The sequence below is a fragment of the Heliangelus exortis genome, chromosome 10, assembly GCF_036169615.1.
Source record: "Heliangelus exortis chromosome 10, bHelExo1.hap1, whole genome shotgun sequence".
In the NCBI taxonomy this organism is placed as follows: domain Eukaryota; kingdom Metazoa; phylum Chordata; class Aves; order Apodiformes; family Trochilidae; genus Heliangelus; species Heliangelus exortis.
In genome coordinates, this window is record NC_092431.1 from 10,930,472 (window position 1) to 10,956,303 (window position 25,832).

The window sequence follows — 25,832 nt, forward strand, 5'->3', positions numbered from 1 at the left end:
ATCCAGGCAAGGGTTGTGAGTGACATTAAAACCCACCATTTCAGTAAGTCCTGGATTGCATTCGTATGAAAATATTTTGCTCAGTGCTGCACACCCATGTACGAGGAGGTGACAGATGAAATCTGAGCATTCAGGCTGGAGCCATGACCTTCACTGTGTGCTTTGCTGCATCTGTCTTCACCAAGTTTTCCCCCTGCTTGGCCATATTTCTGTGTCAGCTTTGCTCTCTCATTTGTGGATGACTTTTCCTGAAAGCCTGATCTAATTAAATAACAACGTGATTTAATAGCATGTAGATATTACAGGAAATCCATGAGGGATCACTTTTTAGTATATGTTAAATATCTTTGCAGCAAAACTAATTACTATTCCAGAATTTCCAAAATATCTTATGGGGCCACTTACTTGTGTGAGTGGAAAATAGAAAATTTCCTCCTCTCTGAGTTCTATTTTAATGGAAATAAACAGCTTACTCATTACTTGGAGGAAATCTAAATACAACACTTATGGTTTTAAGCAGCATTAAATGTTAGTTATGGAGACCACAGAGGATACAATGAGATACAATTAAGAGAGAATTTGCTCTATGCCTGTGGTACTCGCATGGATGTGGTTCCTGGGGAAGAGGAGGAGACTGACACTCGGAATCTGTGTAAACAGCATTTACCCAAGGCAGCCAGCAGTGGCCAGGCTGCTAAACTGCTAATAGCAGTGGAAAAAATATTGATGAACGTTGCATTTGAGCGAAGCTGTGTGTTTGACTAGAGTCACTCTGCATACACAACGTGGGTCACCTGGGAATACTCTGTCAAATTTTGCCCACCTATGATTACCTGGGGTTAAATTTTGCCATCCCACAGCTAGGAGATGTCCCCTGGCTACTCCAGCAAGTTCTAGTAGAGACAGTCTTCCTAGGCAGGATAGAACTAGTCCAGAAGTAAACATGAACTTTAAGTTTGGAGGACTGACTATGTTAAGAACTGAAGCATTTGTTGTGTAGGTGTGTAACACATCTTGCTTGGGGGCTGTCAGTGTGAATACTCGTAGAGAAAGCAAAGAGTTTCACCCATCACCATTTGATATAACAGGCAAAGATGCAAGCTGCCCTGTTCACTTCAGGAGGACTTCAATAAGTTCAGCAGCAGCCTGACCTAGTGCCAGTGCTGGTTTTCTTTTAACTGGATCATCAGTAATTTTTCTCTCTATTTACCTGTCCAATAAAGAAGTTAGAACGTAATCCTCTGATCAGACTGAACTTTGGGAGAAATGTGCCCATGTATCTGCTAAAGGATAGTAATGGTCAAAATTATTATTAATTTGAATAAGCATCCATAAGTAACTGTTTCTCTGACATTTCTTTTTATAGATGTGCTTAAATAAGGCACATTCTACCTTTGTTTTAAATGATGGAATGTATTATGTTTATTGTCATTAACATGGCCCTTCATAGTCTCCAGGTAGAGGAAAGTAAAGTCAGAGACACTGGAATGGTCTCTTAGGGGAAGTGGTGGATTCCCCCACTTTGGAAAGGTTTAAGTCTCAGCTCGATGGGGTGCTGAAACATTTCATAGAAACGATAATAGAAGGGTTGGGCCAGATAATCCTTGAGGTCCCTTCCAACCTGGCATGCTATGATTCTATGATTCTCAGAGCAATACTGACATTTCCTATGGAAATTACTGCCTAGGACCCTGCACAGCACACAGAGTTGTAGAACAGCCATAAATCATTCTGTTTACTCTAAGCCCTCTTATAAACACTGAATAGGAGTTTTCACCAGGATGTTTTCTTTCAAACTGCAAAGGAAAAAATGCCAGGCAAGTTAATATAGATTGGAGATGCAGGAAATTTATCATTTGGTTTTGTACCTGTTCTACTGTCATGTTGCTATTCTAGCAGTTTTATGAAGAGGTGACTGCTCTATGTTGTATTCACAAATGATGATTAATTAATCCATTTTGGTGGCCTACTCTGAGAAAACAAACCTCAGATTTAATTTAATTCTCTACTCTTGGTTTCAAAAGAAAAAAATACAGCATTTTCAGTTCACTAGAGGATATAATATTCTCAAATCAGCCACTTCCCAATTAATTTTGAATCGTGAACACAGCAAGGAAATTTTGTTCTTGTCCATTTACTTCTATTAAGGACTCAATTTCAATAATCAGAGAATTCTGAGTCAGCTCATTTTTACCTTAAAGGCTTACTCCTGACACTTCAAGCAAACACTACATGACAATTTCTTAAAGGTAACAGATTCTTTTTTTCTTTACCTAATCACCTTCTTGTTGACATGCAGTCATTTTTTACTATTTTTGCCATCGCCTAACTTGCTGGGAAATAATTTTGATAAAGTACCAAAGCACATGAGGGAGAATATCAGTTTTCATAAAGAAGGCAAATGTTGAGAAAGAAGGAAGATGTGTTGTCCTTGAGATGTATTCTTCATGCTCTGAGTTTCAAGCTAATTAGTTTCTAAGTATGCTGCTGAAACCTTGAGTTTCTGTGGGATATTTTCTTATACCATCTCTTTGCAGCTGGGGTGGCCATGTGGAATGAGGGGAAAAGGAGTGATTTACAAAGGGGGAAAAAAGATTCAAAAGCCTGAGCAACACTGGTGTAGATTTAATCATACACCTGGAGTTAGGAGATAAAAGTGCCTTCAACTTTTAAATATGTTATAATGTTTCTACTGTGCTATCAGTACTTGCAGGACTTTTAGTTGCAAAAGGAAATATCTTCAGAAGAAGGGGGGATTGTACTGTAGATAGAGGTGCTGTTGTAGTGTGCTGTCTTTCAAAAGAAATGTATGTGTATTGTATTAAACCTTAATACATGTTGTGTCAGGAAGAAAACAGAAGAGTTTACAGTGCCAAATATGTGTAGGATGTAAGTATTTTTCTGAATAAAGAAGAGATACTACCCTTTTCCTCAGACAGAAGCTAGTGACTACATACTTCACTCATACCCCCTGGTCCTCGCAGCAGGGACAAGCATCTGACCACTCTCCTGTGTTTTGTTGTAACATTCAGTTACACCTTGTGATAAATTTCTTTACAATGTCCTGGCAGCCTAGTGGAACCCTGTACAAAGGAGAATGAGGCCCAACTCTTATTATGCTATTTTTCTAATTCGATTTGGTATGTTTACTACAATTAAGACAAATTCTGACATAGCTGGTTAATAACAAAATTCCCTTTTAATTTTGTAGAAAGAACATATCCCTCTTCTCACATCAGGGAGGGACATGCCTGTCCCCGTAGGCAATAATCTGCTAATTATGGCTCAACAAGTATTGACAGTTTTGCAGTTGGGAGGTGGTTTGCTTTCTTTTTTGTGTTCCTGAAATGTGTCAAGATGCTCTAGTCACAAAGCCCTTAGTGGAACTGCATTATGAATTGCTTTTGGATTGCACTGTATTTCCTATAATGCCCAAGGTTATTTCTTTATTCTTTCTACAGTTATGCTCAGAGAAACAAAGCAAATAAAAAGAAAAATATTATTAACACTCAAGATGTTTTATAATAACACTTCCAAGTCTCTTGCGGAAGGTATAAATTAGCCCCTCTCTGCATTTACTTTTAATATTCTGAAGCAATAACATGTGATTCCCATCTGTTTTTGCGATATGTGAGAGCAGGAACCAAGAACAAAATGTTCGAAGTACGGCACATGTGGGACATGCAGGATCTTTACGGACTGGAAATGAACAATAACCCTTTACTAACAGTGAGAGTTTAAAAATGCAAATGCATTTAAGTGGCCTTCAAAATTAAAAGCATCCCATGACACTCAAAAAGAATTTGCAGATCTCTGCAATGCATGGTCGTGCTCTGTTGCTAAGTTAGAATAATAATGTATCTTCTTGTGGACTGTCTGTAGCTTCTTCTAAGTTCAGTTCAAAGTTGCTTTTCAATCACGAGTCTGGCTTCACTCTCAGCAACCAAATTCCCACAGAAGAAGCTAATCTTCCTGAAATTCATTTCATCTCAGGTTAAAGCTTCTTAGGGATGCTTGATTGAAGTAGGAAGAGTTTTAAAGTGTTTAAATTTTCCCTTTTTCTGCTACTTTTCTTTTTTTAACTTTAAAAATAGCTTGATCTGTAAGTTGCAAATATATCTTCTGTTGGCTTTGCAGACAAAAAAAAAATGTTTTGTGCAGGGTATGTATGTCTCTACATACCATATGGTGTTGTAGGTGTAAATTTAGAGTAAAGAGATTTATATATATATATATATACATATATATATATATATATAATTCAAGAATGGCCTATGCAAGTTCTTTATGGTGGAAGTATGATAAGGAGACAGTGCAAGAAGGGGAAAGGAAGTGGCTGGGAAGTATCCCAGCCATGTTCATGTATATAACAAGGTGGAAAAGACACTCGATATAAGGAATGGTCTGATCTTAAGCAAAGATCTTATATTTAACCACCTCTCTAGGGATATCTGAGCACCTCTGTTCAGGCTACAGAAAATATAAATAAGCCATGGTCAGCCATTAACAAGTCAAAGATGAGAAAGTCTTGGGATGGTAGGGTTTCCTAGGAAGTTTCATTTTCTGCAAGATTTTCTACTGTTTGATTGTGGCCAAAAATTGGGTCATACTTGATAAGAAACTTTTCTCTTGCCTATGCAGCAAGGTCTTTAACTGCTTTGATTTCAGCTTTAATTTGACTGTTGGAAGGCATTGGTGGCTGCAGACCTGAAATGGGGCTGGAGCAGAGAAGAAGATAGGAAGGAAGTTGCAGGAAAGGGTGTGGTGGCATTAAGGGTTATCCAGTAGCTATTCCAGGTGAACAGGTAAGGAGCAAAACATGCACCAGACTGGCAAGTAAATCCAACGAACTGACTACTGAAATGCTCAATTGGGCCTTACTGGTTCCTCTCCTACCCTGATGCTCTTATTTTTGCTTTACTGTTAGACTGAGGTGCCTTTTGTGCTGTCACTTGCTGGCTTGATAAAAAGCTCTCTGGTTTAAAGAGAATTATTTTTTTTTAAAGAGAAATTACTCTCTCGCTCTTGTTTGTAGGGGCAATAATATTTAGGGCTGTATTTATTAGCTTATCTTGGCTGTTAAATGTTTATGACTGTTCTTTATTGTCTGTGAAGCAAGGGAGTAAAGGAGATGAACTGGAAAACAGCTACTGGAAGACCTTGTGGATGATGAAGATGTGATATATAGAATAATTTGTAAAAGCAAGCTTTAAAGATGTCAGAGTATTTCTCAGGAGACTGAATGAAGGGCAACAGTCAGAGAACATGGACTGAACCCAATGAATTTTGATCCTAACATCTGAATGGGGAAAATCTTCATTAAACTTCAACAGTTCCCTAACTTTTCTTATGAGAAACCTGCTTTTTTTTGTCAAAAGTATTTCAGTTTGGGAACTATATGTTATGAACTGTTTAAAATTATAAATTGTCATGGCTTACATTTTGAAGCAAAGCAAGGGGTTTGCTCCATTTGTCTCAATTGCTCACTCCACTTTCTACTCTGTGTTTGCTCACGATTGCAGATGAAGTGACCATGAGTTTGCATTGGAAAATATATATCTCTGGCTGGCACATCACAGCTTTCATACCACAGCTCTCTTTCAAAAGAAAGAAAGTAGTTTAGTGCAAATTGATTTTAATGCCAATTAATTTGTACTCTACCAAGTATGTCTGAGACAGAAGTCTGTGTAAAGTTGGACAGTGCTTGGTGGGAAAAAAAAAGGAACATGATGCAACACTGGTGAAGTGAACAACTATAGACTGGAGATTTATTCTAAAGGGCAATTAAGTTATGGAAATAAGTAGAATAAAAAGCATGCTGAAAATGACTGCAATGTTGAACTCTTTGAGATGCCAACACAAAAAATGTTGTATAGAATTGGCAAAGTTTAGAAAGAGAGAGAAGGAAAGTATGCTGTTTGAAATAGTCTAGAGAGTAAATATTTAATTTTTTTAAGTCATAAGTTGGCTTTATTCTTTCTGTTGCAGCAGTGGAATTCCATGAACCTAGAGAAAACCCGAATATTTTTTCACAAGGGATCAAGTTGCTACAATGCTAGGCAGAGCCAGAGATTTTCCTGTTGCATTTGCATAGCTGCAGAGTGGTTTATTCAGATTAAGAATGTAGTATTCTTCTTGTCTGATGCCCTTTGGTATTAAATTCTTGTCTTTAAAGATATGTCTCCAGTAGCAATGTACTTTCTTGTTTTAAGATCTAACTGCAATTAATTTAGCCATACTTCTTGCTTACCTGCTGTTGCAGCACAGTGGCAGAACCTTAGTCTTGCAAAAAGTTTGATTTTGATTTGGCACAAAAACAGTTTTGAAAACTTCTTTTATACTTTTGATTGATTGATGGTTTAGATATATATTTTTATTTATTTATTTATTTATTTTTTCTCTATTCTCTTGGTTATTCCTACTGGTTGTGGGGATTTTACTGCTTTATTTCCACCACTGACATGGAAGTCAGTGCTACAACTTTTAGGAGTTCTCTCCTAATTAGGATTTAGCAAATAGCTGATTTGTTTGATTGTATTTGTCAAAGCAGGAAGTAACCAACAGTCTCTTCCAGACACAAGTCATCATTAGAATTCATAAATTAGGAAGTTAAAATATGTCTCTGAGCCACAGAGTATTCAGTAGAAACCATTAAACAAAAATAAAAAAAAAAATAACAATCCATGAGATGATCCCTGGGAAGAATCTCTCTTCAAACCCTTTATCCTAATGCAATGTCATTTGGGCATTTCCTAGCTTGACTGTTGCTGTGGTATTGCTTAATGGAAATGCAAATATTTTTTGTAGATGAGTTAATATTCATTTGTAATACATTTGCTGAAATAACTAACACAAACCCGAGTAACGGGTAGGGATTCTGTAAGCCACTTGTTTGTCAAGGCTCAGGAGGGAAAAAAAAAGTTTGCCAGTAGTCTTCACTGTTGGCATGTTTAAAGGTTCAGAAAGGCAAGAAGATATTCAGTTATTTCCATTTACAAAATTGAGTTGCAAGTTCCTTCCTTTGTACAAAAATTTCATTATTTCCCACCTGCTTCCTGCCCAGGCCACTTTTTCAGCTCCTCATATGTGAAGTACATGGAATATCTACTTACAGAAGAAACAGTGCTGCAGTTAGTGTGCCGCAGTGTCAATGTTACTGCTTGCCATTAGCATTAAGAGCGCTGCAGTCTTACTCTAAATTAGTTGTAAGTTCTTCCTGTCTGACACACTGTCCCTATTCAGTAAATTTTCTTCCCCACACTCAATTATTCTTGAAATGTGCTTCAGTAATCAAATGTTGAACCAAAACTTGATTATTTGAGTTCCTATTTGCACTTGTTTGTAGGGATGGGATAAAAGATGATAAATAGATGTTATAACAGCCTGAAAAAACACAGTGAAGAAACATGGACTTCTCTGTGCTATCTTTTACAGCCCATCCTCACTGCTGAAACCCTGTAAAAATCACAACTACAAATCAAGTCACTGCTTTGTGCCTGGAAACTCTGAGCTACATCATCCAGGTGAGGCATTTTCCTGAACAAAGCAGGATCTTATTGCAGATGGCATACACATGCACAGAAAAGAACCATGATCTGTTAGTTGTTTTTTAACTTTGGGGGCTGTTTGCGTTAGATGTGAATTACCCACCCCAAGTACCGATCCCAATGATGAGAGCGGTTCAGTGGTTTTAGAGTTGCAAAGCAGGCAGTAGTCCTCCTGGAAGTTTGTGCTGATGTTGACTTTACTTCTGTTATTCTTGGGCTGCTATTCATGCTAAAGTTTATTCACGCATCTGTATTCTTCAGAACAACTTGTGCCACAGCTTATTCATAGACTTTCAGGTTTCTGCTTCTTTGCCCCTGCTATTTTAACCTAGGCCAGAAATAGCTGATTTTTAGTTTGTTTTCAGATAGCTAAATATCTGTAATCCACAGCTAAAGGTGGTGTTGTGCTTATTTTAATCAAGACCCTATGATTATTTCTACAACTGGAATCAGTCTGAAAAAGTCTGTCTTGAAAGTGTGTGTGTGAGAAACTTGCAATAATTCTATTTACTGGACAGAAAAATATGGAAGCCATGGCTCAAGATTAATGTGTACATGAACTGAACTTGTCTCCACTGTACTTCTCCTTAACTAGTGAATATATGCAGTACTGGTCAGAGGAAGTGGGGAACTGTTGGACTAGTAAGATGAGGCAATGGATGCTGGATGAGGAAGGGAAAGAACTGTGAAGCATCTCTTTGTATTTTTTTAGCTGGTGTTGTTACTCTACTTCTGCATAAGCAATAGATTCACCTACATGTCTTCAGCAAAGCTAACTGAAAGAGTGGTAGACTTTTTTTTGTTTTAGTGGTCCACCAGGCTCAGTCGTTTCCATGCGGTGGTAGGAGATTCCTTAAAGCATCAATTCTTTGAGTGTAGATGGGAGTATGAGACGTGGAGTGTAATGCTCCTCTTTTTCCACCCATGGAGTAAGCTCATGCCTATGTTGCTCCCACTGCATTTTTTCTGAACATATTGTTCAAAAATATCGCACTTACTTTTTGTTTCTAAAATAGTGCTAGAATTACATTGTTGCTTTAGAAGGATGTTTTTATGCATGACACCAGTAATACGTGTTGCACACTCAAGGATGTTGAGCAAACAAGTGGGAGATGGAAAAATTGAAAGTCTTCTGAGAATGACATTGGAGGTCTGCAAAGAGGAAAAGACTGGGCTGTCTTTTGGGAATAGTTCTTAAAATAAACTACACTCAAAACCTACAGGTCAACTTTGGTTTGAAGGAAATATGGTAGCTGACTCCAAAAGAGAAGCCAGAAGTGAACAAATACTTATGCAGTGTGTGACAAGCAGTTGTTTTGGGAAAATGTAATTGAACTGCACAGCTCACTTTATTTTTTGTCTAAAAAGTATATTAGTGATTATTTATGGGTTTGTTTCATCACAGAATCACAGAACGTTTTGGGTTGGAAGGGACCATAAGATCACCTAGTTCTAACCCCCCTGCAAGTGCAGGGACACCTCCCTATAGAGCAGGTTAATCCAAGACCCATCCAACTTGGTCTTGAACACCTCCAGGGATGAAGCATCCCCAGCTTCCCCAGAAAAATTGTGCTAGTGTCTCACCACCCCCACAGTTAAGAATTTCTTCCTAATGTCTAGCTTAAATCTCCCCTCTTACAGTTCAAAGCCATTGTCCCTTGTCCTAGTACTACATGCCCTTTGTTTTTGTAGGGAAAGCATCTAAATTTTCTGAACATCTAAACCCCAAAAGTTGTTAAAAATTGCATCAAACTTGGAATTGTTGCCCAACTTTTGTTAAGCTCATTTACAGAAACATACCAATGTGAAAAGTGGCAAAGGGAACAAAAAAAGTCACAGAGACAGACAATGACCACAAAAAAACCAGTTCCAGAATCCTCTTCTGACTTCTGGCCTACTTGATAATCAAGAAGGCACCTTATAAGCTGATAAACTGATTACAGAATGATCATCTGCTATAGTTGTAGAAAGGGCTCTGTGAAACCACATATTTCTTTTGTTTCTTTTGTTTGTTTGTTTTTTGTTATTTCCCTGGTGCTTTTTGAACCAGGTCAGAGTAGCAAACCACACCATGCACCACAGGGCAGGTAATGAGCTACAGAAGGAATTTCTAACCCAGTATTGGACTCTGGAATATGATCTTCTATGGTAATAACACACATAATTCGTACTTAAATTCCGTTGTCATGGTAGCTTTGTAGTGCTGTGGTAGTGCACATGCATACGTCCTCTTTCCCTGAGCAGAAATAGATTTATACCCTCTTCACCTTCCAGAAGATCTCATGTGGAGGGGTTCCCGTTCCTTCTTGCTGCATGCACATAACTCACCCTAATGCCATTGGCAATTACACACATTCACTTGAGACCAGAGCTTGGTGAGCAGATTTATACAACCACCAGGCAGTGGCATTACTAGGAACTACTCTGTTCCTGTGAATCTCCTCCACACCACGAAAGAGTCTGGCCAGACCTTTTGAAGAGTAAACAAAAAATAATTCTAAAAAATGTCAACAATGCAAAAATAAACAATGGCACAGGCAATCCCTTTCCTGCGAGACTTGGAGTGATTACAATGATGTACAAAGCAGCCTACCTGTTAGAGGGGGCAGTGCATTCTGGTTAGGATCTTATTTTATAGATATACCTATCCTTGGACTACATTAGGCATCTCATTTGATATGACTCAACAACAAAAAATTGAACTGTGGTTTTGGTAAAGCCTTTACATTCCAAACAGGTGTTCTTTTCCATAATCCATTTGGAGAACATATGCTGGTTTGCACTGAACTTCTCATGGTAAAGCCCTGAACTGCGCAGGTTGATATCCAAATATTAAGGAAGCTTAATAATGAGCAGAGATGTGTAAAAAGCTCCTAGGATATAAGACAGGAACTCTCTCATTGCTATTCCAGTATGCATTTCTGCCAGTACCACTTTTTTTCATTCAATGGAATTTGTGATTGGCCAGTGGAATAGGCATTCTAGTGATCCTTTTCAGAAGAGATTGTAGATTTTGGATACTATATCAGTGAGCTTTTTGAAATCAACCAGCAAAACACTACCCCATCTCTTACACTGAATAAAAGAAAGGCCTTCTCATTTGTTCATTTGTGTGCTGTCAAACGTTGTATTTTAAAAAAAAAAAATTATGTATATGACTGTAGATTGTTTTGTTTCCTACCCAGTTTCCTTCTGATACCAGGCTGTATTTTGCTTTTACTGTTGTCAGTCTGTGAATATTTCATAGGGTATTGAACCAGCCTGACTTGAATGATGGTGGGTTTTCTTGGTATATCTTACTTCAACTCACACATGATTAAATTATATTTCTTCCTGTCTGAATAAGCACAGATTCATACTTAATTAAGAGTTACGGCATGTCATTATTCCACTTCTGTTGCTTAGCTCAGTAAAATATACATTTTGATGAGGTAAAGATAGAAAATTATAGAAGAAGGAAGGAGGAATCAAACATTAACAGTATAGAAAAGATGTTCTTTTCAAATGCAAGCCAATAATATATATTGGAATATATAATATATATACTGGAACATTGCTTGCTCAAAACAAGCTATGCACTGAAAAAAATCTAAGAAAATCTTCCCCTTTGCTCCCTTTTTTTTTGGAAGATGGTCTTCTAACTCTGCCATGAACATTATTAAATCTGGTACACATTGCCTGCCTAGGACAGGTCCTGTTGCTGCTGCATCTCTCCTGAAACATAAAAGGCAGACAGCAGAACTTCTTCTGAAGTATTCTTTCTCTCACATCCAGTGGGGCACTATGAGCACCAATTTGTGCTTCAAGACCAGTCTAGGGAGGGATCTGGTACTTTCCTGGGGGAAGCAATTGGACCTATCTGGCGGAAATCTTCTGTGGGACCAACACAGAAGGAAGATACTCCAGTACTTCCAAGGCTGACCCTGCTTGGGAGATGCCTGAACAGCCCAGGCTAATGAATTATGGAGAGTGTATAAATGGGAACATAGGCCTATTTGATTTCATTCATAGTTCAATAATAGCTTTTGAAATAATTTTTTATACTGATTGAAACCTGGCCTTCCCCAGAGCCTCAGCCTTTGTCTTCAGAAGGAAAATTTGGATGCAAACATTTAAAAGATCCAGAGGCTGAAATTTCTGATGAGGAAGTGTGAGCTTGAGCCTTCTTCTTTATTTGGTCTCAGTAAGAAAGAAAAACCAAAGATTAGGAAAAAGGTGAGTTGTAGAAGAGGAAGTCAAGGTGGCCTGATCATGGTAACATGCATGGTGATTGACTGAGGAATTGGGGCTATTCTAGGACAGTACATACTCTGCTACAGACAGCTCCACTTCCAATTCTGAGGAAATCTTTAGATGAGTGAAAGGTGCACAGGTATTGATCAAAGTATGATAAAACTAAAGATAAATTCTAGCAGCATCCCAAGGCAGTGATGAGCCAGGTTAGACTTAAGGGAGGTTAGACTCCCTTTCTTATGGGAAAAAAAGCCAGACTGAGCAAACTGCAGGTAATGGAGAGACAGGGCAAAGAATTAGGGATATTTTTTATTCTCAAATTAGGTGTCACGTGTTTGGTACAGAAAAATTCCTGATAGAAACACCCGATTACTTTAAGCCCATTGAATCTTTGACTCAGAAGCCGAGCCAGTGCCCCAGCCAATTTTTTCACCTAATTATATAATACCAAGGTCTATATTTAGGTCTCTAAATAGAAGTGACCTGGATTTGAGAGTTACCTCCACCTGAAGCTCCTTTCCATCTGCAGAGAAGTCAGTGAGTACTGCAATTGAAAACCACTGAAAACTGGGCCACCTGGCAAGACCTGACACATTTATCTTGTGAGTAGTATAGGTTGTTTGGGTGGAACAGGAAGATGGGAGGACAATGGCAAAAAAATAATTGACATATTTTGTTGTTGTTGTCCTTCCTCCTCTTACCCCTAGGCTGATGCTCTAAATGGCACCACACTGTTGTTTACAGGGAAGAGAGCTGTGACTTCAAAAAACAGCATTTGCAATCAGGTACCTTTCCTCCTTGATCCATGAGGAGCCAAATCACACCTATGTATCCACTGACATTGGGTTATCGTGTGCATGTGTCCATGTATGTGTTAGCACAGCACAGTTCAGACTGCTGGGAGACAAATCTGGGTGATAGCTCCGCAAGTAATTCCTAAAGCCTAGGGCACTTATGATTAAACTATATATATGTGTGTGTTTATACATATGCAGGTTGCTTATATGTACACACATACATATGCAGAAAGTTTATAGTTCAGGTAACGTTAACAAAGAAAAAGAAATGCAGCACTGAGCAAAGCAAAAATATTCATTAGAAGGCTGTGTGCTGCTTAGGGTAATTTCTAGCTTCACAAATTGTATTTCTAAGAGCCAGCGGCGGGGGAATAGTGCCAGGCCTGGGCCCTGAGTTCTCCATCAAGCTACATCAGGAGTGCCTGAGGAGACAGGCTTATGGAAAAAAGGGAAAAGCAAAATAAGATCACAGTTTTTTCTACCCGCACTGGTTTCTTTCAGGCTCAGACAAGTCAGCACATTCTTCTCTCACAGAGACCCAGCTTCAGGCTACAAAACAGTATGGAGCAGGAATGAATGCACTCTCCAGGAACTTGTTGCACACAGCTGTAGTTAGAAATTAGCAGATGTTTTTCTCCTTTCCTCTTAAACTGGTTGTTACCTCTGAGCAAGAAGTCTTGATTCTTATTTCCAAAAAAAAGATCAAAGAAAACTGATCTCCTTCACTTCCTCCCTCTCTCCTCCCCACTGTCATCTTGTCAAAAAAATAGCAAAAGAAGGTACCTACAGGATTCAGGAGAATGGTGAGGAAGAGTTCACCTCCTTGAATACTTTTGTCCAGCTCCTGAGGACCCCCAGGATATTCCTTGTAAAAAATAGTATGAGTGAAAAGGCCACAGGTCTGTCGAGGGAGCACCTGAGAACAAAACAACAGTGCAATTGTGACATTAATTTCTTTCTGCAAACTTCCCCTGGCACAGCCACCTGATTCCCTCCAGCAACTTAAAAAAACTAAACTTCACCCCTTTCTGCCTCTGTGCTCTGGAGTGTTTATTTATGAGCTCCTTTGTGCTTTCTCTGCTCTCATGGTAAATGATGAGAAGGTTTCCAGATGCCAGCTTTGAAAAGCTGCAACACATATGCACTGAGCTCAGACACTCATAATAAGTGTTTGTTTCCTGGCATTTAGAAGAAAACAAAAAGCCAAGCCTCTCTTCCCTTAGCAAGGTTAGTTTATTAGCAGATAAATAGTGTTTCCTGGACATCTTTTCTACCTCAGACAATCTTGCTGTTGTTGAGACATTGAACTGAACTCGTATTTAAGGCTATAGACTATAAAAGACCTGTTGTCTTTTTCTCAGTCCAGAAACCCATCCTGGCCCCATGTTCCTGTCTGTGAAATGTGTGTGGGCCTGATGGGATGTTTGCACGAGACCAGCCCAAGGTCAGCTCTGGATCCTAATGTAAATCAAGCATATCAGAAACAAGACAGCTAAGAAGGCATGGGAAAACAAACTAGTCTTGGAGAACTAGATGGTTTAGTTACATTGTTAGCCAGCTACTATCAAAGGACTCTTGTAACATAAAGACAACAGCTATCAGGGTTTATGGATATTGCCTAATCCAGGCAGACATAATTGATCTGGGATAGGCCTTTTGTTTTCCTCCAGTCAGTGTTCTTGCTTTCATGCTCTGGTAAAACAACAAATAAAAGCTACATCCAGCACAGTATTTTAATACACATGTAAATGCACTGCACAAATGGAACCTATTTTGATAATAACTGGCCTCTCTGCAGTTAAGTGCTTGGTTTTGGTTAAGATGCTGCTTTTGTCTTATTTTGGGGGTGACAATTTTGAATTTTTATGCACAGGCAATGTTCAAGTCAGCTTGAATTTTAAAGCATTCCAGGACTTGCCCTTGGAATATTTCTAACTTTACTTATGCATATTCATTTTTTGTGTTTCACCTATCTACAGGGCTGCAGCTGTCTGGTAAAACAGGCTAAATAATTTTATCTTTTTCTTGCCCTTCATGAAGCTGAAGTGTATATATGAGGAACCTTCTCTTTTCTCGTGCATAGTCTGGAGGAGTCAGGAACCTGTCCAGTCCCTGGCTCTGGGGAGTTTCAGAAGCAAAGCTTGACATGGAACCTTGGCCTCAGGAAACACTCATTCTTGCTGGAGGAGATTACTCAGACCTGCTCACTTTCCCAGGTGGTGGATTTCTAATCCTTTTTTGAATAAAGATGAACCAGAGCTTGAAACAGAGGTCTTAGGCAGTTTAATGAATTTCAAAGTAGGCATTTATAAATTGGTTGATAGTTGATAGGACTACAAGTTCATCTAGTTTCTGGGGATTACACTTGCAGTTGCCTGAGTTTGTGTGACTTTTTTGGGTTTTGTTTTTTAAAACTGGCTGCAGAACAAATGCACTATTTTAGCATCCTTAAAAATCCTTGATCACAGCGAATTATAATGATTTCTATAAACCTTGAAGCATTTGGTAAAAATAGCATACTTTTGAGTCACTTAAAGTACTATCACTATGAAGCATGGAAATGCAGTGTACCATGATGCCATTGTGGATGAAGCCCCGTCTGTACCGTGCAGGTTTCAGGTGTGGGTATTCTTCTGTGCTGGTCACTCGGATGTGCCAGACCTTCTTCCAGGCCTCATAGAGCTGGATGTGAACTGGGTAGACCCCAGAGTGGTGAGGAGCCACTGCGTACCCCATGCCAGTCGGGATGCCGTGCTCCTGTGACACAGCAGAGGGAGGGATATACTTAGGAATAGAAAAAGAACATATAATTATTCAGAGCTTATTTTACCTGCAGACAGCAGCAGCAGAGAAGCTGTTGTTCTTGGACAGACCTGTACCTATTTGTATGTAGCATGAGCTAAAAATGGGACGGATACAAGGGGAACTGGAATTATTGTTTGATAACTGCAGAGTGATAAATAATGCTCTTGGACTATATTATGTTACCATTATATAGAATAAATTTGCCTTCCTGTTCACCACGTATTGTGTGTATTTTAATATGTTTTGGGGTTTTTTTGTTGTTTTTTTTAAAAAAAGGGTAATCCCGTAAGTTGATACTTCTTATTTACTAAGCTATCTAAGAGTATTAGAGAACAGAAAAAATGTTGTGGTGACATATGTGGGATTTTTTGTTTCCTACATGTGCAATAAGAGTAAGATTCTGCCCTGATTTAATAAATAAATATCCCCATAGCTTCTGAATCTGCTTATATTTTTTTCTGTGGTGTTAAGGTAGTAGGAAAAAAGCTGGACTTAGACTGATATTTTTTAATTTAATGAATATTTATTTAGCTCCATTTCTATAGGAAATATGTGCATTTTTATATCTATAGGTTATCTTGAAAATACCTTCTGATGGCACAGTGAGGCAGTTAATGTGCAGATAGAAGGAATTAAGGAGGAAGCTTAACTGCCAGTGTGTTAGGTGGGTTCCCTTCACTCCTGATGTTCTCCTGCCTTTTTCTGCTCCTCATGTCTCCTGCTCCTGACAGTGTGGGCTGTCTGAAAACCCCATCTGATGATGAGGCCTGATAATTACATCTATAGACTGGGATATATTTAATAGTAAGCAAATTATTTGAAGTGTAAGCCATACACGTGAAAATGAGGTAATTAGTTTCATTGGTCTGACTGACTGTGGAGAAACACATCCAGTGTTTATTTATCATCAGCTGCCAGCAGAAGGAAAGGCTATTCCCTGATTCTTCTCCCCCCCAGGCTCATTTCCAACAGGTCCAGCAGAAGCCCTTTTCAACTCTGCACCAGCATCTCCAGTTGTCCTGCCACCATGGCTCTCACAGCTTCCTTTCCCATGCTCTGGGTATTTACTGAATTAATTTTACTGTCAACACTACAGAACACAGTTGCTTTCAGTTCATACAAGACTGATGTTCCAAGGGAAATGGCTAAAATGTGAGATGATTATTCTTAATTTTTTTTGTCCTTCCTCTTGCCCCCATTATCCAAGACTTGCTGACTGCTGTAAACAACAGGCTTTGCTGGGTATCAGCAAGTACTCGGTGAAGAAAACCTTTTGATTCAGGGACAAAAATTAAGTTAAATCTGTGGGGAACACTTGTTCATACATCACATAATGCAGCCACTTTAAATTGCTTATTAGTAAAGATTTTCAGATTACTGATAGATCTTGGAAAAAAAGACACATAAACTCACTATTTTGTAAATTACTGAGAGCAAAATGTAATTTCTGCTTATTAATTTTGTTAGCTAACTGAAAGTCAGGAGTCAGTTTAAGGGTCAGATGAGGAATAGCTCTATAATAAGAAGTGTTAAATAACTTTTCTCTATTTTTTGCTGTAAGCATGTATGTGGAAAACATGCTGTCAAATATACTGCATTAACCTAAGTACCTTGTATTAACTTGAACCTAGTAGCCTTCACCTGACCTGTGTAAGGAAATATACAGACATGTAAATGTAAGGCAAATTTGTCCTGAGCTAAATAATGAACTGTTCTGAATATGTCAAAAAGTAGGGATACATGCAAAATCCTGTTTACCTACTTAGTCTTTGCTGCTGGCATTGCCATAACAGCAGAATGGTGAAACAGTAATCTGCCACTCAAATAAACTAAGGCAGCTTTTCATAAGTTCTAAATATAAAAAGCTAATCAATCTCTGAATAAAATATGATCACTTCATAGTTCATCACACAAATACATCTGTCATTTTGATACCCAGTATTACTTTCAGAAGAAACAACTAACAAATAATCATATTTTGTTTGTTCAGTTCCATTTTCAGTTTATTTGGCTAAATTAAATATCTTGAGTCCTCTTTTAGTGATTTCTGTGGTCTCTGTTTCCTTTTTTCCTCACATTTTGTTATTGAATTTGGTTTGGGATCAGGAACTAATGTGTTAAAAGAGTAGTACGCATTTGAATATAAACAAAATCAGAGATGCCTGTTCTATATATATATATATACTCTAGGGAAAAATTCCTATTAGATTTTAAGGGGTTATTTTTATATTCCAGACTTCGATTGATGTTGTGGTTTTTTTTTGGTTTTTTTTCATTTCCAAACTCATGGCCTTTTTTGGCACTGAGAACAGCAGCATGGTATTACTTTGCAGGCTTGAGATCCTAGTGAAGGAGAAACACTGTTATAACTTGTGAGACAGAGGGAAGATGGTTAAAGCAGTTGTTCCATTTTTGGCAGAACATTCCCTGAGCTGTCACTACTTCCCATGCACTGGTTTGCATCATGGAGTAGTCTGGGAGAGAGTGACATGGGCCAGACCAGGCTGCGGCACATTCTCCAGGTGCACAGCTCATGTCTCCTGGGTGCCAGCAAGCACATGGTGTGTGAATCAGCCTGCTACCATCTCAAAATAACCCTTCTGCTGATAACCTGGGGCCTGCCTGTGGCCCCACCACATCTGGCTAGAGGCAACCAGGAGGTTTTAGTCTCACATTGATGCACCTGAGCCAGAGCACTGGGAATTGGAAACTGGCTCAGCCCCCCAGAATTACATTGCCCAGAGCCCATGCATAGGACAGGTATTTTGAGAGGTGGTCCAAAAGGCTGAAGCAATCTGCCAAGGCTGATTATCTCTTTCAGTTATCAGCCTAGTTCAAGCAAGTGCAGGTTTGCTTGAAACTCCTAACCTCTTTTGACCTTCCCATTTGTACAGAAATGAGCTGCACTTGCCGTGAGTAAGTGTGTGCTGTGTGTCCTTATCCTGCTTTTGCAAAGCAACCTTCTGCTAAAGAAAGGGCAGGTAATGGAAGGTAAGGAAAGGTCAGGAATGAGCACTGCTCTCCAGAGGAAGGTATGTTCCCGACAAATAAGTTTGCACTCCTATAGCAGATTTTCTGTGAATAGATGCTGTAAATCTGAATAAAAAACAACATCTGGAAGATTTGCTATTTATATCAGAAGGATCTTGTCCAACAGAGAAAACGCAGTTTTTCATTGCACCATAGTACAAATCCTTGTTAAAATGAAGTATGAAATAAAAGGAAACCAAGATTAAAACTGTCATAACACAACTGATATTTTGGTTCTTAAGTAGCTCTGGTGATTTGTTTTACGAAAAAACCTAGTATTGGCCTTTGTCAGAGAAAGAATAAGACAAACTCTTAATTTATTGAATCCTACTTTTCACCCTTTGGTATAAAGACTTTCATTAGATGAAAAAGTTAATACCACCTCAGATAAGCTTGTAAGACTTCTTTGTTCAGTAGTAGGTGAGAGTAAATTCAGTACTTTTTAAGATGTTACCTTCCAAAGCTAAAGGATTTACATAAGCTTTGCACAGTTTTGGTATTGAGATATATTTTGAACACTGAAACACATGGGTGAGATTTTCAGTAAGATATTATATGTAACTATGTCAGTTTAAAATACTTAGTAAAGTTTCTCTTTACTTTCGAGAGTATTTGGAAAATTAATTTGCTACTTATTTGCAATTTGGAAATTAATTGGAAATTTGGAAAATTAATTTGCTACTTTCTTGCCTGTCAGCACACACAAAAAAGTTGTGCTGTGTTTCATCCTTTATGAAGATGTGATTTTTTTATTCTTAAGTGTTGCGTGGGATGAGTCTCGCCGTGGGAGTCAGTTGAGCTAGTGCTGGCTCGGATAGTATCAGGAGCTAACTTTGATCCGTCCGGCTCTGGAATTCTCTCCGGAAACCACCCCCCCCCGAACTCGGGCATGCGTGCCTGGGCTAGCCCCAGCTGGGCACAGGCCGGGGGGGGGGTACCGTCTGGGCACTTGATGCCTACATTTCCCCCCCTTTTTTTTTTTTTTTTTTTTTTTTTTTTTTTTTTTTTTATGGGGGAAAAGATGACAAATACGCGAAGATCTTAGCTGTGTGGTGCCTCGTTGTTCAGAGCCGGTGGTACTGGTCTGCAGGGAGAGGTTGGTGAAGATGACAAAGCCGCAGAAGCTGAGGGCAAAGAGCGTCACCTGCGAAGCCTGCAGGCTCCTGGGGGAGAAGGCGCCGAAAGCCTGGCACAGATAAGGGCCGAGCCAGGTGGTGGCGAGGTGCACCAGGGTGAGGCCCAGCCGCACGTACAGCCACTTTAGTTTAGGGGCTGCTTTTATCTTTGCAGCCTTCCGTGGGGCCGGGGGCGGCGGCGGGGGTTGCTCTCCGCGGCAGCCGGAAGTGCTGCAAGCCGCGGTTTCCGCCCCATCATTTTTCGGTGCTTCGACCTCCTCCAGGGGCGGCGCCGATGGGGTCACGGTCGGCGTTCTCTCGGGCTCCCCCCCCTCGGAGGGTGGTGCCGACGGAGTCACGGTCGGCGCTCTCCTGGGCTCCCCCCCCTCGGAGGGTGGTGCCGAGGGGGTCGCAGTGGGCATTTCCTTCGGGGGAAATACCTCGGTTTTTCGTAATGGGGCTGCGGTGGTGGCAATTGCCACTTCTATTTCGGCTTTCATAAGAACTAATAGATTGCAAACGACCCGCCAGGTGTTGTTCGCACCAATAATGTTGCCATTGATCTCCCCATAGTGGAGACTTGCCAGCAGACTATGCACCTCCCCCCGGAGGTTCCAGGCGGTTTCGGGACCCGGGTAGCGGAAGGGTTCCTGCCTTTTCGCCTGGGCTACAATCTGCTCGGCAACGGCGGTGCTGGTAGGTTTGCTTGCATAGGATTCCATCATCGGTTTTACTGATGTCGATGTCGAAAAGAGGAAAGGCTTTCTCTTACCCGAATCTTTCGGGGTATCGAACGGTCTGTGGAGAAGGGTCACTTTCGGACGAAACGCTTGGGGAGACGGTTTAGACCGAAATTGTTGCCCGCATTCTCCACCAGATGTTGCGTGGGATGAGTCTCGCCGTGGGAGTCAGTCGAGCTAGTGCTGGCTCGGATAGTATCAGGAGCTAACTTTGATCCGTCCGGCTCTGGAATTCTCTCCGGAAACCACCCCCCCTGAACTCGGGCATGCGTGCCTGGGCTAGCCCCAGCTGGGCACAGGCGGGGGGGGGTACCGTCCGGGCACTTGCTGCCTACACTTAAGGGCTGCATTTCTGGAGGATTTTCATCAAATAATATTTCTGCTTTCAATTTCAGTTAAATTTTACACATTAAAATTCTGTTTTAAACCTCTCTAGCTAGACAGGAGAGTTCAGCAAATGAGAGATAATTGTTACTGAGATATAAGGTGCCTATACCAGGTGCCTCCAGTGGGAAAGGGTAGGTAAGGTTTAATGTTAGTAGAAAGAGCACTTTGAGATGCAAACTGTAGATCAAGCAGTAGAGATTGGGATACTGTATAAGTGTAAGAAACCACACAATAAGCTGATTCTGATTGTGCACAGCAATTGGGGTCCATGCCTTCATGTCTTCCGTCATAAGACCAGGCTACCAAATCAAGATGAGAAAGTAGAGGCAATCTTCATGGTGTACTGTCAAAGCATGCTCCTGATACAGACCCAAAAGCACTAATGAAGATGGACTATTTCAGAACATCGTAAGGTTAGGCAGAATAAATCTCATTCTGCCTGCTCTTGACAAAATTATCCTACTTATGCAGACCATTTCCAAAACTTTTTTAAATGATATCTCTAGTAGGCATCTCTCTTTCCCAGCGTTAAATACAGAATGAATAATGGGACAACTTAGACTCTCTATTCATCACATGTAGATCCTTTGTCTTTGATATGGTGTAATTTGTCTTCATATTTAAATAGTATATTGAAAGTTCCTAGTTTCATTGTGGCTTGGGCAGCTCAGATGTTTTAGAGAGAGGAGGTGTTAATGTGCATCTATAGTTCATTTATAAAGGAGAGATTGGATCCAAAGAGCGTTACTAGACAGGCAATAAATTTATTTGTTTTGTATATGTGTATCTCTGAATCAATTTGTTTGTTTTGTGTATGTCTCTCACTTCTTCATATCAGAGCACAGCTTTGTTTTTACAGTCAATGATAGTTCTTGCCCTATCTCTGCTGTGATTTGGGCACATGTACTCACAAATGAGTACAGAAAATAATCACTGAGTAAACACATCAGGGGACAAAATAAAGAGCTACAGATGTTGGATTAAGTACATTCTACTTGGTTTTGCCAGATAAGCATGTACAAAAGGGGAGAGGAAGGATATCTTGTGATTAAAGGATGGCAAGGTGAAAAACTGGTTCATTTTACTTATTGCAATATGTACTATCAGAGACTTCTGCTTGTGCAATTTGTTTATGTCTTTGTGTATCAATTGAACTGCCAAGAAATGAGGAGACTCAAACTATTATCAAAATTTAATGCAAGGTTTAATGCATTAGTGTCTGTAATGGATTTGTGGATCCTTTGATAGGAAAAAAGCCCCACAAAATATGATCCATTCAGACCCAACTGATAATCAAAATAAATATCATTTGCCATTTCCTTAGGCAGGCTCTGAAACATACCAGATGTATTTACCGGGGAAGCAAAGTTCTGGGTAGTTTGCAACCTACTTTACCAGAGTTCAAATCTCTGGCTTTTTGTTGCTCTGAGTTGAGGATACCATGAGTGCTTGAGAAGAGGTTTGACACTGAGGGCTGTGGGAATGGGGCTGCAGATGAGGGCAGCAGTGGGGCACACTACTCAGGCATATGTGGACAAGGATTTTGCCAGGCAAAACTTCCCATCCTGCCTGACAGATCCAGAGCAGTAGGGCAATAAAATTTATGAAAGATGCGAGAAATTTCCTCTCACCAGCTAGGTATGAAACAGTAGAAAATATAAATATCCCACTGATGCATAAAACGTAATAATTTAGAGGGCTCTTGTTAAGTGCAGTCTCCCCACTCACAAGAAATTTATATGTAAGGCAATGTTTTGAAAACTTGTAATTTTACTAAGCCCCAGACAGACAGAGGTTTACATACCTGCACTGAAATCAAGGCAATTAAGATACCTAATTAACAATTAGTTGTGTGTGCACAAAAATCTTTAGATACCAACTTTCTACATGTAATTACAATAGAGCTGTTTGAGACAGGCTGCCCCTGTTTTATAGAGTTTCATTATGACAGATGGATAAATCTGTGTAAAACAGAACAATGTTGTTTATCTGTTTGCCAGGTCTAGCACCTGTATTTCTTGTATGTGTTCAGCAGGCAGTACGAGTACTTGAGCTCCTGCAAACAAAATGTTAAGCACCCAGTGCAAATAAAAGAGCCAATAAAAATTACACTTATGCACATTTATAGATCCATGCAGTAATATCCACAAAATACCGCTTCAGGTGCACTGGCTTGTGTTTATTACTCCTCATTTTAACTGACAAAACTAAAGAGAAAGACATTCCTTTAATTGAACCTTTTCCCCTGGTAAATTTCAATCCCAGGCCTGATACTGTCTTGCATGGAGAAACTGCTGACTATGATAGAATTTGGGTGCAGCTTTCTGGATGGTGTGATCTGTTTTAGCTTGCTTCTAAAATGATAAAGCCAGGAGGAGACAAATGGTCTTAATGAACAGAATTTTTATTGTGACATTTGTGATCTTACAACAACCTTGACTACTCTTCTTAAGTATAATGATGTGCTCTTGCACCCTGAAGACCCTAATAACCTTTTACCCATGTTGAAAAAAACAGATGAAGAAATATCATGTTAGATAAAGAATTACTGTGACCATACTTCCAAATAATTATTATGGCCTTCGTTGCAGAAATTGATATAAAGTGTTGTCTCTAACTGCAGCTAAAACAGGAGGTGTGGAGACACAATCAATAAATGGGAAATGGTGTTAGCTTCAAGCTGTGTACCCCTTAGTAAAATACTAAATAAAGATATTAGAGCACAAATAAAATATAACATATATAATATCAGATTTTCTATGTATTGTTATAGATCTCAGTTTTAAATTTGGATTAGTGGTGTAAAGCCAGAGAATAATGCAAAGAGAATTGCTTTAGCTTTGGAGGACTTACAAGAAGTGCAGCTGTAGTACAGGGAGTTCCTTTCCCAAGTAAGATACAAGACTAAGGATGAGAAAGCATGGAAAGGTACAAAACTACTCTAAAATCATAGCTGGGACCTCTCTGATAGCTATCAGGAAAGTTGTCATATCAGGAAGATAAATTTCTCCCACAGAGAGAATTTCACAGGAAGCCATTTGAAAAGAAATGTTCTTATAAGTAGATTGTACAACTCATATAGATTCAAGGTTAAGAGGTTGGTACAAACCACGTCCAAATGTTAGGAGGAAATAAAACTGTGATAACAGCAGCCTTTCACTGACATAAGATCCTTATTTATAGGCACCCTAAGGAATCTCTACCCTTCAGTGATGATAAGAACGTGGGCTTTTTTTCTTTCTGTAGAATCTGCAAACAAATACTATTACAAGTCTTCAGGCTATGCTATAGATTTTACTTCTGAAGGGGGTTTAACATAAAGGACCTCATGTTTCCTGAAAATACTAGGAGAATTCCCCCATAGGCTTAAAGATGAATGGATCAGGTATTTTTGAGATACAGATTATTTTTAAAATTGTATCTCTGGGCCAGGCTATACAAAAGGTATGAATAAGATGTGTCAAGAATAACGACTAACTGCAAAAGTATAGTTGTAGAAAGGAAAAAAAGTCATCCAAAATGCTTCTGTACTAATGTCCTGCCAAGGAGGAGATTGGAAGGGGAGAAGTCTGGCAAGAAGGTTAAACAGTTAAGCAATTTTTAACGAATTTCCTTATAAAGGTTGTTAGGAAAATATTTTGTAAATAAGGAGTAATTTGCTTCCAACTGCTTTTTCAGGCATCTGTCTGATGGCTCATATGGGGGATGTAAGGAAGAGGCAGCTGCTGGCTTTCCTTTCGGAGCTGGGAAAGTCTGAGGTTTGTGTTCCCTGAGCAGTAGAGAAAGGCCCATGCTGTCACCTTGCTCATTTGAGTGATTCTGGTTGCTTGGTATTTTTTGACCTCGTCAAAGACCACAGAGTGTCTTTTCCAAAGTGAATGTTCATAGATTTCAGGTTTTCTTTGTCATGCTCAATACGCAAGTAGAATTACCCTAAAAGACTCTAAATGGTTTCCACTTGACCTTGGAGTACAAGTAGTCTTGTGTAATGCTAGGAGAGTAGCTCTTGTAATATAACAACACAAATGAGAAAAAATTAAATATAATTATAAATATTAGCAACAAGTTAGCTATGTAAAAAGCATATTTTTATGGAGGTCATCTAAAAAAAGCACAGTGAAATGCAGTTTTACTTATTTACTTCATTAGCTGTTCACAAACCATACACAACATTTAGGGTTCACTGCAACTTTGCTCCTCCCCTATTCAGGATGTTTGCACCACTCTTCAGGAAGCTGTTAACACCTTCCTAAAGCTTAAAAGGCCAGGTGATCCAAGGCTTGGATTTCACAGCTTCTGATTCCTGTGGTCTCACAAGGCTGCTTATGTGAAGGGCTGCTACCCCTCAAGAAAGCTTGTGTCAATGAAAAAGATGAGAAAAAATTCAGCCCAAGTTTGAATCAAAGAAAGGATTTTTTTGGGCCAATTTTCCAAACCTACTGCCTTATTTGTGCATCTATGTAAATATATGCATATAATATGGGTAAACAAAACCAGCTTGGAAAGCATAGCTATAATATGCAAAGGTATTACAGAGAAGCTTTTGATAACTTTTACTCACTATTGCAAATTCTTTGTTAAGGATCATTTGCTCCACCAATGATGACTCATTGTGGAAGAGGTGAGGCTGCATGTGACTCCACATGTGGGGAAACCACCAAAACTCATTCACAGATCTCAACAGCAAGTCATCTCCTTCATCTTCCTCCTCAGTCCCTGCAAAAGAAAGAAAGGAAAAATAAAGCTAATAGAAAAGCCACACCAGAAAATGTCCATAAATGTTTTTAAACACAGAAGAGGATGCCATAAAACCTTCTGTCCTTGACATGGATTTCCTGTGGTTCAGTATTTTTTTTTATTTTTTTTTTATTTTATTATTTATTTATATTATTTTATATTTATATTTATTTATATTTATTTATATATATTTATATTTATTTATATTTATTTATATTTATTTTATATTTATACTTATTTTTATTATTTTTATTTATTTTATTTTTTATTTTTTTATTTTATTTTATTTTTATTTTTGCTATGTTTAATCTTGAAGTAAAAACAATAACTCCTTTGTTAGTGAGGAGTATCTGCTTCAGGCAGAAGCAAATATGTGTGGTTATAACAAAATCTTTAGTTTGAGAAATGATACAGTGCTGCTTCTGCCATCTTTTTCAAACT

At 39.1% G+C, this 25,832-nt stretch overlaps 1 protein-coding gene across 1 annotated transcript in view; it reads right to left on the reverse strand.

The window, feature by feature from the left end:
- The window catches only part of LOC139800447 (bifunctional heparan sulfate N-deacetylase/N-sulfotransferase 4), a 94,776-nt gene that overhangs the window by 22,364 nt on the left and 46,580 nt on the right, over positions 1-25,832 (reverse strand). Inside the window, exons 4-6 of the mRNA XM_071753490.1 lie at positions 25,216-25,370; positions 15,149-15,334; positions 13,365-13,493 (exon numbers count right to left, since the gene is read on the reverse strand). Coding sequence (XP_071609591.1) covers positions 13,365-13,493; positions 15,149-15,334; positions 25,216-25,370 — 470 coding nt within the window. The remainder of the gene's footprint in view (positions 1-13,364; positions 13,494-15,148; positions 15,335-25,215; positions 25,371-25,832) is intronic.